This window comes from Perognathus longimembris, chromosome 1, assembly GCF_023159225.1.
Source record: "Perognathus longimembris pacificus isolate PPM17 chromosome 1, ASM2315922v1, whole genome shotgun sequence".
Taxonomy (NCBI): domain Eukaryota; kingdom Metazoa; phylum Chordata; class Mammalia; order Rodentia; family Heteromyidae; genus Perognathus; species Perognathus longimembris.
In genome coordinates, this window is record NC_063161.1 from 19,136,027 (window position 1) to 19,156,228 (window position 20,202).

Below are 20,202 nucleotides of genomic sequence, written 5' to 3' on the forward strand. Positions count from 1 at the left end.
GAAGGATGTCAAAAGGCCTCACCGTAAAATTACTCTAGAGTAAAGGATACACTGGATTGATTCATCATAATAAACATTAAAAAATCTGGCAAAAGTAGGGGGCTGGGTATATGGCCTAGTGGCAAGAGTGCTTGCCTCATTTACATGAAGCCCTAAGTTTGATTCCTCCTCAGCACCACATATGTAGAAAAGGCCAGAAGTGGCACTGTAGCTCAAGTGGCAGAGTGCTAGCCTTGAGCAAAAAAAAAAAAAAAAAAGAAGATGAAGAAGAAGCCATGGACAGTGCTCAGGCCCTGAGTTCAAGCCCCAGGACTGCCCCCCCCCAAAAAAAAAAAAAAACTGGCAAAGGTATCCTATCTTGTCCAGAGATGGTCAGGATTTTTACAGCACATGCCTTGTGAAACAGTTACATCACAAACATGAGAGGCACACACCACACACACACACACACACACACACACACACACACACACACACACACCCCTCTAAAAACAGTACTCAAAGGGATCAATCTATCCTAAGGAAATCAATTGCATGTCAGAAGACAGTGTAATTCTTCTTAAAGAAATATTTTTAAAAGATCTAGTGAGCAAGAACCTACCCATTCACAGTGCCTAATGCCCACAGCATCATGCTTGCTGGGCAAAAGGGCTCTACTACTTGATCCAAACCACCAACCCTTTTGCTCGAAATTTTTGGATAAAGTCTGGAGCTTTTTGCCTGGGCTGTCCTTGGACTAGGATTCTTCTACTTACACCACCCTCATAGATGGGATTACAAGAATACATTATCACATCAGCTTGTTTGTTGAGATGTAGTTTCAGGAGTTTTTTTTCCCCCCTTGGGCTGATCTCAAATCATGATCCTTCAAATCTCCATACCATAAATATCTGGAAATATAGACAAATGTCACCATACCCAGCAATTTCTGGTTACGAAACTGGAAGTCAATGAATAGAAACTACCAGAAATGACACAACTAGTAGAATTAGCATATAAGGGCATTCAAGCAGCTATTGTAAGTATGTTCCATGTGTTCAACACAAACATGTTAAAAAATGAAAACACGGGCTGGGAATATGGCCTAGTGGCAAGAGTGTTTGCCTCGTATACATGAAGCCCTAGGTTCGATTCCCCAGCACCACATATATAGAAAATGGCCAGAAGTGGCGCTGTGGCTCAAGTGGCAGAGTGCTAGCCTTGAGCAAAAAGAAGCCAGGGACAGTGCTCAGGCCCTGAGTCCAAGGCCCAGGACTGGCAAAAAAAAAAAAAAAAAAAAAAAAAGAAAACACAAAAAAGGAATAGAACTTCTAGAAATGAAAAGTATGACAATACAATATCTGAAATGAAAGTATAGCACAAGAGGTTGACAGCAGGTTAGACAGTGCAGAAAAAGAAGAAAAGTTGGGGAACTTGAAGACATACCAATAGACATTCTAAGAGAAGCACAAAGAGAGAGTTCAGTAAAATCATCAGGGATCTGTAGAACAATATTCAGTGTTCTAATATCCATGTAATCAGAGGAGAGGTAAAAAACAAATTGGAGAAAGAAAAAAAAGAAGCTCAAACAAAAGAAGCAGAAGGAAATGCATATCAAAGTTGCCAAGGGAATTCAAAGAACGATTAGCTTTGAAAACAAATGACACTAGAATAAATTAGACAATCACATGTGAATTTTAAAAAATCCTCAATAGATAATTTACACATGCAGAAAAATTAATTCAAACTGGGTTTTAGACTTAATGTAAGAGCTACCATCTGTAAAGCTCTTGAAAGTAGATATGATTTTGAGTCAAGCAAAAAGTTCATACACGGGACACAAGAAACAAACCATTAAAAGGTAAATACTGATAAACAGCTTCATAAAAATTAAACCATTTTAAAAAACAGTTAAGATTTTTTTTTTACTGCTAGGATTTTTTTAAGGCCTCAGACTGGGATAAAACATTTACAAACCATGCCTAACATATATTTATATATAGTAATTTCTTTAAAAAATTATACCTGAGTTAGAAAAAAACACTTGGAAAAAAGCTCAACACCATCAGTCAACAAGGAAATGCAGATTAAAATCACAATGAGATACTCTTCACATTTACTATCAAGGCTAGGGTTAAGAAGACTGGTATTACTAAATGATGGTGACGATGTGTAACAACTAGAACTATCTTTATACACCATTAATAGAAATACAATACAGCACACAACTTTAGGGGAGAAAAGTCTGGCAGCTTCTTACCAACCTTTACTTACAGAATACCTAGTGCTTCATTTCCTTAGTACCCATGTAAAGTGATTGTTTACATTCTCAAAATGGCTCCGCTGTGAATGTTCTTTCTACTTTCATTCACAATAGCCCAAATCTATAAACAACTCAAATATCTCTCAACTAATGAATAAGCTGCCAAAATGTCATCTCTCACTTCATTTTTTTTCATTTTTCTCCCCCATTCCTGGATCTTGAACTGAGGGTATGAGGGCTGTTCCTATCTTCTTTTGCTCAAGGCTAGTACTCTACCACTGAAGCCACAGCTTCACTTCCTAATATTTTGGTAGTTTATTGGAGATAAGAGTCTCCCTTTCTTGCCCTGAGTTGGCTTCAAACTCAGCCTTCTGAGAAGCTAGGATTATGGGCATGAGCCACCGGTGCCTGGCTAATCTCTCACTTCTTGAATGGTTGCCTCTCTTGTCCCATGTGCTTTTCTGAAACCTTCACGAATTGTCCCTCAGTCTCTCCAACCTCCCAAAGCTATCTCTATCCACCCAAACTCAGTAAGGTTTTCACATTCTTCTGTCTTTTCTTCGTAATTGCACATTACATTTCTTTCTTTACATTCTTCTTTTTTGGGCTTCTATGATAATGAAATTTATTTTCTTACATTGCGTACTGATCCTTTCTTGTAGTTTTTCAGGCTCTTCTCCCTTCTGACATCTCACCATGGTGGACCTCCAAGTGTGGCTTTTCATGTTAGCTTTTGTTCCCATATTGCTTGCTTGGCCTTTCATATGAGCTATTCCCCTTAGCACTACTTCTCTTTGCCTGCACTGCCTTCCCGTGAGTCAGGCTCTCCTCTTTCCCATGTTGATGCTCTAGAAGGGAACCGCCTAGACTTTCATTTCCCTGACCACCTGCACTTCTTCAAATATTCTGTAACTGAACAAAGTCAACTATGATGTACAATAATAGCTCTGAACTTGGACTCCAATAACCTTTGTTCAAATATTAGCTCTGCAATTTACTTGTTAGATGATCTTAAATAAATTAACATCTCAGAGTTTCTGTACATGAAAGATGAGAAGGAATAATGCTAAACAAAAATAAGCTTGACAACTAAAGTCACTATTAAATGTGACTGTAAGTTTTCAACTAATCTGTGTTTCTTATAGGTGCTGAGTATTGCCTATGCACTGGTGGGCAAGCAGACAATGTCATCTGCATTTGTAGGAGTTTGTAGTCTAGAGAGGAATAAAAGCAATTAAACAAAAGTAGACATGGTACATTCTAAGTTTGGAAGAAATATCAGGTGTAGGTGCTTGAACTAACACATGGAGAAGAATCTAATCTAGACTGTGATGAAGAGGGATGATGAGTAAAATTTGAATAAAGTGACATCTAAGATGACACCCAGAAGGCCAATGGTGTGAAATGTGTTCCAGGCCAAGGGCATTTGGAGGACAATGGCTGGGAAGGGAGCATCAGCAGGTTTCTAAGAACAAGGAGAGATTCATTGTGGTCAGAGTGAGAAGTTGGGTACAGAGAGGGAGGATAAAAGCAGGAAGGAATTGGCAGGTAAAATAGGGAGATCATTTATGTAATTTCCAAAATAGAGCAGGCAAACAGAAGATACCAGTTATCCAAGATGTGGCCAAGCACATTGATGAAAAAAATCAAAGTCATCAGTACCCGGATGTTACCCAGGTAGATAATCAGCATCTAAGAGGCCTATCAATGAATTCAGCCCCAAGGCTCAATTCAGTGATTGGGCTGCATCCCAAAGAAAGTGAGAACAATTCATGTGCCCAGGTAAAGGCTACACACCAACCAATTTATTTATTATTCAGATTTTCAGTGATTTGTTTTTAAAATTTCTTTCTCCAACTTTGTTTGCCAAGAACGAATCAGTATGATTCGTATGAATCAGTATGTTTTCAAAGGATATAGTTAAACTCATGCATTTATTAGTATGACAAGTACAGGTAGGATGAACCATATGTGATATTTTCTTTAATCCAGTGTTTTAAATTTCATTTGGACCAAGAATTAGGAATAACTAGCTGTAAAGTAGATGTGTGATAGGATGGAAAAAACCATTGGAAGTTTCTAGATTCCATTTTACCTCTGTCACCCACCTGTTGGTTGGCTTTTGGCAGGTTACTTTAATCATTCTGTGCCTCAGTTTCCCCCTAGTTGGTCTGGATCACTGATTACCGGATCGCTGACACTCATGTCCTTTGACGCCAAGGGCTGAGGGCAAAGGAAATATTAGGATTTCATACATTTGGGGTAATTCTTTTAAATTTTATTTTTAGCTCCATTTTAATTTTACTTTGGTCTTCTACTGTTTCTTGTTCCTCCTTGCACTTCTGTCATTCTTCTTCCCTTTGAAGATATTTAAGAAACAGCCTTTTCATCAGTTTAAAACTGTAAATATGCCCTTGAAACATGCAAAGAGGCTTTTGTGTACTTACAAGTTGAGGTTATTATCGTACAAGTAAGTCACTTGAGTGCACTGCATTCCTCAGCCTGCTCTGTTGAGAGCCTTAGTGGGTCATACTGTCCTATCTCAGGAGATAAGACTCCCCCACTTTCAAAGGTGGGCTATCTGATGAAGCAGGGTGCCTAAGGCCATGGAGTGTGAGCAAAAGGATTACCATGCAGCCCAAAAGACAGACACACTTCTCCAAGACAAGTAGGTGCTTCACTTAAAGTGGTACAGTCAAGGACATCTGTTCTAAAATTAAATCCACCAGCTGCTCCACTGCAGAACGCCCACATGTCAATTGTGTCTTCTCCTTATCCAGCCTTCTCCTTCCTTGAAATTGGGATCCCCACTGTATGCAATGGCTTAAGAACACCTGAAACCTCAGACACCTTTCAAAAGACTACCTAGCCAGGAAAGCAGAAACCTAGCTTGGAACATGGTAGGAAAAATGAAGCTGTGAATAGTAAACCCTTTGTACATCTTCTTAAGGATCATTTAAAATATATAACTAAAGGAAAGTTAGAGAGCACCAGCTGAGCAAGCAAGCTAAGTGAGCATGAGATTTCAATTTTAAACCCTTGTAACACACACATGCACACACACGCACACATACACATGCACACACACGCACACACACACAATGTCCAAAAGAAGACAGAAAAATAAAGGAAGACATGAAGAAAATATAACATAGTTAAACATAACCACATCAACAATCACATTAAATATAAAAGACATAAACAGTCCAATGCCAAGCACTGGTGGCTCACATCTGTAATTCTAGCTACTCAGGAAGCTGAGATCTGCAGATCACAGTTCAAGGCTAGCCCAGGCAGAAAAAGTCTATAAGATTCTTATCTCCAGTTAACCACCAGAAAACTGAAGTGGTGCTCAAAGCAGTAGAGCTAGCTTTGAGCAAAAGAGCTCAGGGACTGTGACCAGGTGCCTGAATTCAAACCCCACAACCGATTTAAAAAAAGCAAACAAACACACAAAAAAACCCCACTCCAGTCAAAGGAACAGATTATCAGATTACTAAATGTTTTAAAGGATTAACTGTGCTATCTACAAGAAATACCCATTAAATATAATTGCATGCCTAAATTGAAATGATGGTGTAAGTTACCATCCACAGACATGTCAAAAGAAAACATTAGTGGTTATCTGACTCATTTAAAGTTGACTTTAGAACAAAGACAATTACGAGCAATAAAGGACACTCCATACTGATAGGGTCAACTCATCAAGATGACATTAAATGTTTAGGCACCCAATCAAGAGTTGCAAAATAAATGAAGCAAAAGGTTCAAGAAGAAATATATAAGTTGGTTATTATAACTGGAGATTTCAGTACATTTCCTAGGGCACAGGGAACATTTATTAAGATTGATAATAACTGGGTCATAAAACAAGTACCAATAAGTGTGAAATGATCCATATCACACAAAGTATTTTCTTTAAATTAGAAGTCAATAACAAGGGGCTGGGAATATGGCCTAGTGGCGAGAGTGCTTGCCTTGTATACATGAAGCCCTGGGTTCAATTCCTCAGCACCACATATATAGAAAACGGCCAGAAGTGGTGCTGTGGCTCAAGTGGTAGAGTGCTAGCCTTGAGCAAAAAAAAAAAGAAGCCAGGGACAGTGCTCAGGCCCTGAGTCCAAGGCCCAGGACTGGCCAAAAAAAAAAAAAAAAAAAAGAAAAAGAAATCAATAACAAGAAGGTAATAGCAAATCCCTAGATGTTTGGAAATTAGCATATTTTTGAGTAACCTATAGGGGGAGGAGGGGGGAGGAGGAGGAGGACAACAACGACAACGACAAAACAACAAAAGTTGCGGAATGCAACTGAAAAATGACTTAGGGGAAAAGAAAGGTCTCATATCAGTGATCTAAGGCTCCATTTCAAGAAACTGGTCATAAGAATCCAAAGTAAGCAGAAGAGAGTAAATAAAAAAGCAGCAAAAGAACAAATACCGTTTTGTTCCCAAAGCCCCATTTTTGGTAAATAAGAAACTGAGTCCAGAAGACATGGGAAAGATGAAAGGTTAATATTTATTTGGGGGTTTGCTCATACCTATCTGATCCTTCTTAAGAACACAAGGGGGCTGGGGATATGGCCTAGTGGCAAGAGCGCTTGCCTCGTATACTTGAAGCCCTGGGTTCGATTCCCTAGTACCACATATACAGAAAATGGCCAGAAGTGGCACTGTGAATCAAGTGGCAAAGTGCTAGCCTTGATCAAAAAGAAGCCAGGGACAGTGCTCAGACCCTGAGTCCAAGGCCCAGGACTGGCAAAAAAAAAAAAAGAACACAAGGAATCCATGGAGCTGTTTTGAGATACATCACCTATTTTCACATAGGCTTGTAAGCTTTTCTGATTCAAAGTGCAGGATTTGTGATAAGAGCATCTTGCTTTCTTAGTTCTTCTAACTCTTTTCTCTATTTTGCTTCTTTTAAATGAAATCTGAGGAAAAGCTATACATTTTATGCATCCAATAGTGATTATGAAATGCTACCATGTGCAGAAACTATGAGACCTGCTGAAGATACAGCTGCCAACCAAGCAAGATCCCTGCCCTCTGAACACTGAGAGACACAGACAAGTAAAGAGGAGCTCACAATAGATGAGTGTGCAGGTGCTAGCATGGAAAACACAACTCCAAAGGCATCCACAGAATGGATAATCCACCTGAACTGCTCTGCAAGCTAGTAGCAAAAAGGAACTCTTTATATGACAACTACAGTTTGTGTAGTTTTCTCTTCTTTCTTTTTTTTTAAAAATTGTATTGTTTCTGTGCTGGGGATTGAGCCCAGAGCCTGGCACATGTAAAGCATGTATTCTACCACTGAGATATAATCCCCAACTCCATGTTTCTTTGATTATTATGATCCAGCATAGGCAATAAAATTTTAGATATGAACTCTCTTAGATTCTGTGTATCTAATATTTACTATTTGACTTTTTTTTTACAGTACTGGGGTTTGAACTCAGGACCTTATGCTTGCTAGGTAGGCACTCTACTACTTAAACCATGCCTCTAGCCTGATATTTACTCTTTACTCTGTCCTTAATGGGCTGATACTGTTTAAATTTCCTCTTAGAGTATTAAAAGGACATTAAAAAGCTGTGTGTGTGTGTGTGTGTGTGTGTAAATTCTACAAATGAAAGTTAACCTAAGTATTTTTAACCTATTTAGGACTTTCAAAGGATGGCTTCATTAAAGCAGGGCATTAGAAATGGTAGAACCTGAGCCAAGAATGTACATCCTTAGGTGAAATTTGACGGACCCTAGGCTCAGAGAAGTCAGGAATACCAGGAAAATGTGAAGATTCCACAGACAAAGCAGCAAAAAGGGTCCATGATTCATTCAGAAAACTGATTATTTTTAAATGTGTTATCTTTGATACACTGATTTCACATTTGGAACTTTAGCTTTAGGAAATTATGATGTGAGTCCATATTCGAGCTAAACATTGTTTAGTTCCTCAGAGTTTGTTACCCTGAGAAGTAGGCAAGAACTTACTTCTATTGCCTAACAATTGCAGCCTGGCTAAATAAATGATGTCATTTCCATGCACTGGTTTTCTAAGTGTATGTCAAAAATTACGTAACGTTGTTTCTCAGACTTTCTTTCAGCTTCCAGCACTTTTAGCTAATATCAAGGGTAGTAGTAAACTTTACTGTACATCAGAATCACCTGGAGGGCTTTTTTATTTATTTATTTATTTTTTTGCCAGTCCTGGGCCTTGGACTCAGGGCCTGAGCACTGTCCCTGGCTTCTTTTTGCTCAAGGCTAGCACTCTGCCACTTGAGCCACAGCGCTGCTTCTGGCCGTTTTCTGTATATGTGGTGCTGGGGAATTGAACCTAGGGCCTCGTGTATCCGAGGCAGGCACTCTTGCCACTAGGCTATATCCCCAGCCCACCTGGAGGGCTTTTTAACACACAGTTGGATAGGCCAGTCCTGCAGTTTCTGATTCAGTTAACCTAGGATAGGAGCCAAAAATGTGTATTGCTTAACAAGTTCCCTAGGAATGCTGCTGGTCTGAGGGCCACACTGCGAGAACCACGGATGTAGAGATGTGTCTATCAACTTGAAAGAATATTCACAAGGTATACAGAGCAGCTGATATGATACTAACTAGGTGTGTATATAGGATGTGGACATTTAGGTGGAAAGGTTACTGAGTTCCTAGAATTGCTGGTTGTTTCTGGGATGGATCATCTTGTTAGGTTATCTACTGTTTTGTACATTTCAAATGACAGATTTTTTTCCCCACTGAGAAGTAACAGTAACTAATAAAATATAATAAAATTACTTAAGGAGACAGGATTGTGAGGTCTTGGCCAATAGCATGGACAGGCCAAAAGCGTCAAACTATGCTTGATCCTAGTCAGAAAACCTTGATCTTGGCTTTTAAAAACATACCTTGTTTGGGGTGTATGTTCAGAAGCAATCCGAGACAGAGACCCATAGATACATCCTGGTCCTCACGGTGACAAAACCCAGAAAAGACTGAGGTGAGATGGAGGGATGTCTAAATTTTGTCTTTCTTCATTTCAGTAGTGCCCCACAGGTTTCTTCTGGGGACATGTGGAGAAAATCTGGGTGGGACCCAACAGGCGACTTGCCAGGAGCTTCTTTGTTTCCTGATCCAGGCTAGATCCACTTCCCAGGGTATCAGATTAAGGCGTCTCCTTTCTGGAAAAAAATAGATTTCATGGTTTAAATTCCCGTTGACTTTTGTGTCTGTGGCACTCTGCTGTCTCCCTTCCAGCAGGCAGCCTCCGGGGTCATGATGTCCCTTCCCTACTGATAGCAGCGTGCCAACTGTGTTGTCATGCACGCCCAAACAGAGCCACCATTCAGCCTCCACAGGCTGAGATCAGGAAGCAAAAAGGGCTTCTCAACTGCCCCAAACCTTGAGAGAGATCTTCCTCCAGCTTTGCTTTTACTGAACAACTCCCAGAGACAGAGAGGGATGGGAGGGAAGGGAGAGGGAGAGAGCGCTAGGGTAAATGTCAAGGGTAAATATGTGACCGGAACCAAGAGACCAAACAGCTGCCACTAATGTTCAGGAAAAGGAAAGGGTGGGCAGACAACATACAGAAGTGTACCATAGACTTTTTAGCAGAATACTTCTTTGGTCAGCACTGGGTTATTCTTTCCTTTGTTCTTGTGTTACTATGATTGGTAAAACAGTAGGGTAGCCATATCATTTATACTATTTAGAGCAAGAGTTCTTCATGAACATCTGACAAAAATGGTAGTGTTTGCAATGACATCTTAAAATAAGTCCCATTTAAGCCCATAGTGCCTTAAGAGTTTTTGGTCTTTCAAAATATGAAAACATGAAATCATGTTCTGCTTCCTACCTTTACAAGGAAAAAGTACTATTTATTTCTACACCGGCTCTCAAATAGATGACATATTATTTTGCTGGAAAAATTTATTCCCAAATATGTTGATTTCTACCACATCACTTGTAAGTAGGTGTGATAAATATTATTTAAGAAGCAGCTTTTAAAATAAGTTTTACATGTTTCTAGCTAAAGAAAAATACAAATACAAACAAGGGTTAATTATTGCACTGTTTACATAAAACAAGTTTTTACCTCTCACCTTCTGATGCTATAATATGAAACTTGTGTGCCAATCTATGTAGGATATAAAGATGTTTTATTTGGAATCCTCATATATTACCCAAGTGGAAAGAATAATTTTGTAACTAAGTCACTTACCAAAAATGTATTAAGTATCTGCTGTGTGTCAAGGACTAACCTGGGACACCACAGTGATTGCCCCTAAGAAATGAAATTGTACACTGGAAAGACAATACATAAATAAACAACTACATATAAAATGTCAAGTGATACTACTAGGAGTAAAAATCAGGCAGAATCATTGAAGATGTGGTATTTTACTCTGAAGAAAATGGGGTGTTGGATGGAGGTGGAGAGTAGGCAAGTGAGTGCAGTGATCCAGCTATTGTTTCTAGAGAATCATTCTGGCGATTCACAGAGGCTGGAGTACCTTGCATTACCGCCTCCTGCAATGATGTTTTGCTGAGGACAATTTTGTTACCTCTAGATCTGGAAGTTATGATTCTACATTCATTCATTCTCTCTTTCTCTCTTTCTCTCTCTCTCTTTACTTTATTTGCCTTTTCAATGCTTTTTGTGTAGAAAAAAATTTATGTGACCCATTTTTTATACCCAAGTTATTCCTAAAACATTTTTTTCTATAAAGGTACTTTGGGGTCCCTTCTTCCTAAGTGGGAGTTTTTCAAAATAAACTTTCCTATATTTGATAATTACTCTATGTTCATACTACTTGCTTATCAAAATATTTCCTATTTCACCAGCCCTTGCTCCCCAGCTAACAGATCCATTAGAGAGTTTTGTGCCACTCAACCCAGAGCCTCTGTGTGACCCTCCTGTAAGATATTAATTCACACATGCCCCAAAGCTGCCCAGTAACCGTCCAGTTACCTTCTCAGAGCCAGTTTTAAATTGCCTCCAGAGTCTATAAACTACAGAACAAGCATACTTCATCAACCTTCTTTAAGTGCTGCTAGCCAACTTGATCGGTCACTTTTCTCCTGACACTTTAGGATTTCGACTATTTCAGAAATCAAAGCTATACTCAAGGGAACTATTTTTACTACAAGTAAGGATATGAAGCAAAAAATGTGCTACAAGCTTCAAAGACAGTTCTAGAAAAGGGTAACCTTAAAGTGTTTGTAGAAATAGTAGCCTGGATCAATAACTGATCAGATTTCATTTAAAAATGTAAGTTTCTAAGGGTAATGTTGCAATTGCTCCTTAATTAGTCTTCCTGTTTAAATTCTTTACTTATTTATTTAGGTACTGGGGATTGGACCTAGGGCCACATGCATGCTAAGCATATGCTCTACCACTGAGCACCCTTAGTTTTTTCTTTTTAGAATCCAGTCTTCTCCAGCAAAAGTAACGGTTCAGATTTGATATCTTCTCTGCCTACAGCCTTCCAATGGCTTCTACTAGTTTGAAGATCTCTAACTTTAGCCACTAAAGTGTTGGCTTTATGTTGCCTCGCAGCTGATTTCTGTCTTTTCCAGCCACTTTTCTCTTGCCCCTCCATCTCAAGTCACAGTGAGTTTGTTCGTTTTTGTTTTAAGATTGAGTCTCTCTCTATGTTACCCAGTCTGGTCTCATATTTCCAGGCTCAAGTGATCTTCCCTTGTTTATCTCCCGAGTGTCTGGGACTACATGAGAGCACCACCACACCTTGTTTCACACTGATCTTGTTTGTTCTTTTTGGAACAAGTCAAGCTCAAGTATGTTGCAGGGCATTTAATTTTGCTGTTCCTTCTGCTAAAAATGTTTTCCCTTAATCTATACATGGCTGCCTTCATCTCAGGAGTCAGATCTCTGCTGGCTACTTAAATGTGTACTTATTCTTTATCTAGACAGGCCACACATCTGTTCCTTAGAATAAGAGGGTGTGACCATGGCCTATGTTATCTCATCACTCACAGATAATGAGACATATAAATTAAACTGGGAGTACACTGGGCAAACAGTTTGGGGTTTGCATACAGTCCTATGTATACATGGTATTTTCTTTCTCTTTACAGGTTATTTTCAGAGCTTTGTCACCACCATATGATGTGGAGAACCCTTATAGTGCCAAAGTACAGGAGCAGCTGAAGATCACTAACCTCCGCGTGCAGCTGCTAAAACGACAGTCTTGTCCCTGCCACCGAAATGACCTGAATGCAAAGCCTCAGCATTTTACACACTATGCAATCTATGATTTCATTGTCAAGGGCAGCTGTTTCTGCAATGGCCACGCCGATCAGTGTGTACCTGTTGATGGCTTCAGACCCGTCAAGGCCCCAGGAACATTCCATGTGGTGGGTAAAACAGGTCTTCATCTATGAAAAAGAAACCACAAATTACCTTCGGGTTGGGGCATTGGTTGTCTAAATTTCCTGAATGTAGGTATATGCCAACATAGTGTTCTTGTTTCTTTCTCTTCTCCAATGCCACAATCATCCTGTAAAGCACCTCATAACTTGTTTTTGAATCTTCAATTTTAGAATCATAGTCAAGCATGATAACTACATTCCTTGGAAAACATCCATAGCAGTTTTTAGTACTGTGGCCTTGAGATAGGAAGTGTAAGGTGAGCAGTACCAAGAGGCTTGCATAATCATACTAGTGGCATTACTGCACTGCAGCTGGCTTTGGCAGTAAATAGAGACTATTGTTGAGTAGATTTTGAAGTGTGGGGTGGGGGGGAGAGCATCAACTTAATGCCTGGTCTCTTTGCTTTCTAGCTAGTAGAATGAATAAGAAGGATCCTCTGTGAAGAGCCCCCAGTTCCCTGAACTTGAAGGCACAGTTAACCTCTCTGTCTTTTGTGCTTTCCTCTGAATTTGCACTTGCCTGCCTCCTCCCCCTGAGACCATGACCTTTCTGAGGACAGGGCCGGTGTGATTTTTGCATCCTCAGGATTTAATATGATAGCTGAGCCAGAAGTAGGTGGTCAGTAAGTGTCTGAATGATAGCATCAGAGAAATAGGAAGATGATAAAAAGTTAGTATCATCATTTATTTGTCCACACTTCATCAACTTCCAGAAAAGAAACCGAGGGTCTCAGATACCAAGTGTCTTGTTGGGACACATTTAGAGCTATCTATGAGGATTAAGCAAGGGGAAGACAGGTAAGATAACACTCTAATCCTTTAATTTCATATATTGTTCAGACATTTCTGAGCAAAGAAACCCACACACAAAAAAGTAAAAAGGCCTCAGAGTACCCTTACTGAATTGCTAAAGGGTAGATTCCATATTCTTATTTTTCCCAGCCCGATATAGGCTGAACTACAAGGAGCTAAGGATCAATTAGCTAGCATGACAATGTGTGCTGGCTGGGCTGAATCACTAGCATCAGTGGGGTAACTCAGATGAATAGGACAATTAAATCCTGAGGATGCAAAAATCATACAATCTCTGTCCTCAGAAAGGTCATGGTCTCAGGGGGAGGCAGGCAAGTAATGAAGAACAAAGAGAGAAATAATCTATTTCTTCTAGAAGTGAATTTCAGGCTCCTGAAGTTGAAAAGAATGCATCTTTCATGCAATAAATACCTCCTGGTTTCTAAACACAAGGACCTTTGAAATAGTGCCTCACATAAAGTATGGAATACTTTTGGTATATCTTGATTCATTCGGGTATGGTACAAATTCAAAATAGCCCATATGTGTTCTGCAAACATCAATCTACTACACTGTCTGTAAACTAAAAAGCTTTTGTCAAGTAGTCTGCTCATAAATTTCCACCATTATGTCTAGTGAATTAATGAAAGTACAGCACACAGGCCTTTTGTTTCCTGAACTGTCTCTTATCATCCAAGCAAAGACCACGGCAAAGTAGAGTGCTGAGCAAAAGGACAGAGTCAATCCTAGAGACCCCATAATGTAGCAGAAAGTAGGCAGAGCATAAATATTTGTAGAGTGAATGACCTATGAGACAACCTGGAAAGCTTTGATCAACTGAACTAAATTGCCAGCATCATCAAAAGCTTTATGAAACACTCATAAGCATCCATTTAAAACGTCATTTCTTTTTAAAAAATTAATAAATCCTCTGAATGTAAACTTTCAAAGGCTTGTCAATACTTCCTAAGGGGAAGAATGCCAGAAATTTCTCCTTATTCTGTAAATTTCAGTAAGGCATAATTACTCACTCAAGACTCAGCAGACTTTGTGTAGAAGCCTTAAAATAAAATTATTCTATACAATCTTCTGTCAACAATCAAATCAGCCTATAAGGAGGAACTGAATAGCCAAGTAAAGGGGATTATGTAGTGTTTTTCCATTTCAGAAGGAAGTTAGAGTGAGAGGTCTCCATTGAAAGAAAACCTCATTTCCTGACTCACCCCAAGTTGTTTAGCATTATCTGGCAGCTTGTAAAAAAAAAAAAAAAAGGTTCTCAACATCTACTCAGACCTACAGAATCAAAGAGTATGGTTGAAGTGGCTAGGAATCTATTTTCAAAGGTCTTCAGATGGCTCAGATGCTTGCTTACATTTGAGAACCCTGTGCTGGTTCATCTGTAGCTCACACTGTTACTGGGATGGGTAATTACTTAAAAAAATCTGATATATAAGGGGCTAGACGTTTTCATGGCTGATCATAGTTAAGGAAGTTAGTGGAAATGATGCTTGGCTTATTTCTAAAGCTATCTGAGATTTTAGGCTCAGCTCCTTTGGGAAACAGAAGAGAGATATACAAATTGACAGCCTCCTGTGTCTTTTTAAATAATAATAATCAATTAAAATAATACTGCCTTTTCCATGACCCCTCCTTCCTCCCAGATCATTCCTTCTAGCTTTTCCCAGTTCCACTCTTCTGTTTATCTTGCTAGAAAGAAGAATGCAATGCTTAAGATCCTAGCACTGAAGTCACACAGACCTGAATGTGACTCAGCCAGCATTTACTAAAACACTCCATGTCACTGAGTCACAGATTTCTGAACTAAGGATATGTACTTCTATAGTTACTATGAGGATTCAAACAGATGCTGGCAAGCCATATGCTGGTGGCTTAGGCCTGGGATCCTTGCTAGGAAGCTGAGATCTGAGGATCACAATTCAAAGCCAGCCTAGGCAGGAAAATTCATGAGACTCTTACCTCTAATTAACCACCAAAAAGTTGGAAAATGGAGGTGTGACTCAAGTGGTAGAAAGCCTTGAGAAAACAAGCTAAGAGATAGCACCCAGACCATGAGTTTAAGCCTCAGGATCAACATAAAAACAAACAAATAAATAAATAATATAATGGCCAGGTTATGGTAAAGGAAACTTATATTGTGAAATATTAAATGTTAGGTTGTGTGCTGCTTGACATATAGGACTAGGGAGGTTGTGGCAAGAAAAATTCTCCTTTGACTCCAGCCTGCTGAGATCCCAGAAATTATGTGAAGAGAAGACTTTAAGCTTTTTTCTCCTTGCAGCTGTGGAGAACTGTTTCTTAACAGCTGGTGATGTTACAGCTGTTGGATAATGGATGGTAATAAGAAGGAAGTGGAACATTCTGGAGTTTTACTAAAATATCATCCATTGGCTAACACAGATGTCTCACAGTACCATTTGACATTTAAGTGCCTTGAGCTACACTTCTGAAGGTGGCCTTTCTTTTGTTATCAGAAACTCATTAGCAAACAGTCAATATTATGACTAAGTGTTCTATATCTAAGTGTCAACACTGAGACCTGTGAAACCATGTTAGTGGAATTTAACAATAATGTTATTTAGTCATCTGGCTACGTAAGGCGGGTTTTGGAATTATTCATATTGTCTTATTCCAAAATTTTTTACCAACTGAATCTGAGTATGCTTATTCATGTATTAGTGTTTACACATTTCTTGCATCATATAAATTCAGAACATATTTAAGACCATAATTTTCATCTTCTTTTTTAAAAAAAATTCATTAAGTTGGAAGCCTGTAATCCTAGCTACTCAGGAATCTGAGATCTGAGGGTCATGGTTCAAAGCCAGCTTGAGCAGTAAGGAGCATGAAACTCTTATCTACAATTAACCACCAAAAAGCTAGAAGTGGTACTGTGGCTCGAGTGGTACAGCACTAGCCTTAAGCACAAAAGCTCAGGGACAGGGCCCAGGCTCTGAGTTATAGCTCTAGGACTAACACACACACACACACATACACACACACACACACACACACACACACACACATACACACACACAAAAAACAAAATGTTACTATTTTGTGAATAAACCAAAAGTATACTTAGAACTCTCTTTAATCTTCATAATCTTTTTTTTTAGTGCCAATTGTGGTGCTTGAACTCAAGGCCTGGGTGCTGCCCCTCATCTTTTTTTCTCAAGGCCAGAGCTCTCACACCTAGAGCCACAGCTCCATTTCCAGTTTTCTAATGATTAATTGGAGATAAGAGTCTCACAGACTTCCCTGCCTGTACTAGCTTTGAACTGCTATCCTCAGATCTCACTCTCCTGAGTAGCTAGGATTATAAGGATGTGTAACTTATACCTGGATAATCTTCACAATTTTAAGGAAAAGAACAGAAGATTGTAAGATAATGAATAGGTTATTAAGTAAGATCATTAAATAAAAAATTTAATATTTCTCTACAGTAAAATATACATTAATGTTTGGAAATGAACATCTATAAATTAGTTTGACTACATTCATAGATTTGAAATTTTTAACTGCCACATGTTACAAATACTAATAATTATAATTAATCACTTACTGTGCCAGGTCTTATGTGCACACGCTGAAAATGTTGTTGGGTTTTTGTTGTTGTTGTTGTTTTGCCAGTCCTTGGCCTTGAACTCAGGGCCTGAGCACTGTCCCTGGCTTCTTTTTACTCAAGGTTAGCACTCTACCACTTGAGCCACAGCGCCACTTCTGGCCTTTTCTGTATATGTGGTGCTGAGGAATCAAATCCAGGGCTTCATGTATATGAGGCAAGCACTCTTGCCACTAGGCCATATTTCCAGCCCAGGTTGTTGGTTTTATTCTTTGCAATAACTATATAAAGTATCACAACTTTCTTCCATAGATGAGGAACTTAAGCTTGAAAATGTTAACTGACTTCCTAAAATCGAATAAAGGGTAGAGCCATGTTTTGGTGACAGACACCAAAATCCATTTTCTTATTGTAGTGCTAGACAAGGATCTACATTATGCCAAGAGCGAGGGAGGGGAAGGGGAAAGGGTCTAGGAAGTGATTGTCATGAAGGACCATTTTATCTAATGTAAGGATGCAAGAGAGCAAAGACAATTCTTATCACCAAAATTTAGCTGCTCTATCTTTTATTACAGGTTTTGTGTTGTTTTGATTGTTGGTTTGGTTTTTTGAGACAAGATATCTCTATGTAGCCCAGGCTGGTCTTGAATTACCATCCAATTCCTGGGAATTATAGCTGGGATGTGCACCCACCTACAAACTGCATATTTACCATAACTTGGGAGAAACATATTTTATACCTATTCTGATGATAAAAGAAATCAAAGTACAGAGAGGTTAGTTTGGTTATCTAAAGACATAGTAATAGGGAAATTATTCACACTCATATTTCTTACTACTCTACTTCTACTTTCACCCCAGTAGGCTACCAAGAAAAAAACTTACTAAAGCCTCTTCTTACAGGAATGGACAATATAATCACACCATCCACATTTTAGTATGGACCGAGAAGTTAGCATTAATTTTCTCTTGTCCTTCATTCAATAATTAGTGGATTTCCCAAAGGAAAGAAAACAAGAAAGAATGAAAACAATCACTTTAGATAATCTGCACGTAACTAATTTAAAAGTGGATGTCTTTTGGGGGATGGGTAATGGATATATTTGGCTTTATTATACCAAGAGAACATTTTGGGGTTTTGCTTCAGCAGCAGCAACACTTTTCCCATTAGGCTCTGAAGATATGTTAATCTATCACCAACGGTGACACAATACATTCATAATATGAACAAAACACAAGACCTGCCAATTTGCCTCAGTGTGAGATTATGTATTCTTAATTTATTTGAGTCCTTCCACTGTGTATTATTCTCAGGTTCAGAACTGAGATAGAAACAGCCTTGCCAGAGAGTTAAACTGCTAATGTGCAACAGAGATCTAGAGAATCATGAGCCTACTCTTTGTGCTTGAGATGTTAAATAGCGGTAATGATAAAGTTTACAATGTTCTATTTTTAGGAATAAATTATTTCACTCAAATACAGTATTGTACAGAATGCTCAGAAACCAAAAACCTATGATAGCACAAAAGTATTTTTTTAAGTTATCATCATATTCTAATACCTGGTAGAACCACTTTATGTAAGTTGTAGAATTTGAAAGAGACAGAATGATGAATGATGTAAGACATAGATTGACTCAAATACATCAGATATTCCCTCAACATAATAAATTATACTTTTTTCCAGTTTATTATATTAGATTCCCACAAGTTTTTAAAAAATATTCTCTGACATTGTCATTCTATAGAATTAGGCCTTTTTGTTAAGATAACAAATTGTTAAAATATTTTTATTTTACATAGTCATTACTAAGCTAGTCATGACTAATACATTTTATTCACTATTTTTCTAATTATTAGAAAGAGTAATTATACTTCCTACTAAGAAGAGAGTATTATATCCTTGACTATAAATATCCAAGGAAAATATAGATGTCTATATATTTTGAATTTGTGGTAGGTTTCGCATCAGAAAATAAATCAATGTTGATGTCATCATAATAAATAAGAAAAAAGGCACTTGATCTTCTCAAGAGAAGCAGATAAAGAATTTGACAAAACCCAACTTCTTTTGTAAAAAATGAAAAAAAAAATTACTGAGGAAACTAGAAATAGAAGAGAATTCTCTCAAGATTCTAAAGGTCATCCATAGAATGTGCTATTTAATGGTTCAAGACCAAATGCTTCCCCCCACATGCTATAATCAGGAACAAGCAGAGGGATGCCTAGTCGCACCATATATTCAGTTTTGTACTGGAAATTCTAACCATGGCAGCTAAGAAAGAAAAAGAAATAAAATGCATCTAGCTTAGAGGAGAAGAAACAAAGTCTTTATTAACAGATGACATATCTTTTATAGAGAGAAAAAAAAACCTCTAAGAATTATTAGATCTTATAAGCAAGTTTAATAAAGTTGTAGGGTATACATTCAAAATACAAAAATCAGCTGTGTTTCTACATTCTGGCAATAATTGACCCAAAAGTAAATATACTGAGAAATCAGTGAGTCATATACTTAAACATTAAAATGATGAATTTTTTGTTATGTGAATGTTATCTCAACAAGAAAGTATGAAGCTTGAAAAACAATAACAATGAACCAAACAAAACCAAACCAAAAAACCTGTTTATATAAGAATTTTAAAGAATCAGTATACTTATTTCTTTTCAAGTCCTGGTCATGAAACTGTTTTAAAATCATTATCTTTAGCTACATGGGCTTTGAAGAAGATCAACGTTTTCAATGATTGTGATAGCTGTTTCTGACCAAATAACACATTATCACAGATTTCTTAATGGCTGTCTACTCTGATAAGAGTTGCTAAACAGCAGATTTTTTTTTTTTTTTGGTCTGAGACTGGGATTCAAACTGAGACCAGGCAAACTCAGTATCTTATGCTTGCTTTTGCTCATTGGCTAGAGCTCTATGATCTGAGCCATGCCTCCATCCCCATTTTTGATAAATTAGTTATTTCCACTTTGATCTTTCCTATCAGCTGCTCAGTGATAAAGCCTGTGTTTTACAAAACTCACCTAGAAACAGGCAATTTTCCAATATGAAGAGGATCATCTGAATGAATTAACTCAACAACAAAAAAATTGTGGAAGAAAGTATGTACTAGCAACTTGCTTCTTGTACTACAATCAGGAGCTCATTTATCTTAAACAAGTCAACTTTTGTAATACCCTCTACACTGGGTAGAATACTGAG

General features: G+C 38.2%; 1 protein-coding gene across 1 annotated transcript in view; it reads left to right on the forward strand.

Annotated features, from left to right (window-relative positions):
- The window catches only part of Ntn4 (netrin 4), a 96,387-nt gene that overhangs the window by 27,832 nt on the left and 48,353 nt on the right, over window positions 1-20,202 (forward strand). Inside the window, exon 3 of the mRNA XM_048358010.1 lies at window positions 12,324-12,602. Coding sequence (XP_048213967.1) covers window positions 12,324-12,602 — 279 coding nt within the window. The remainder of the gene's footprint in view (window positions 1-12,323; window positions 12,603-20,202) is intronic.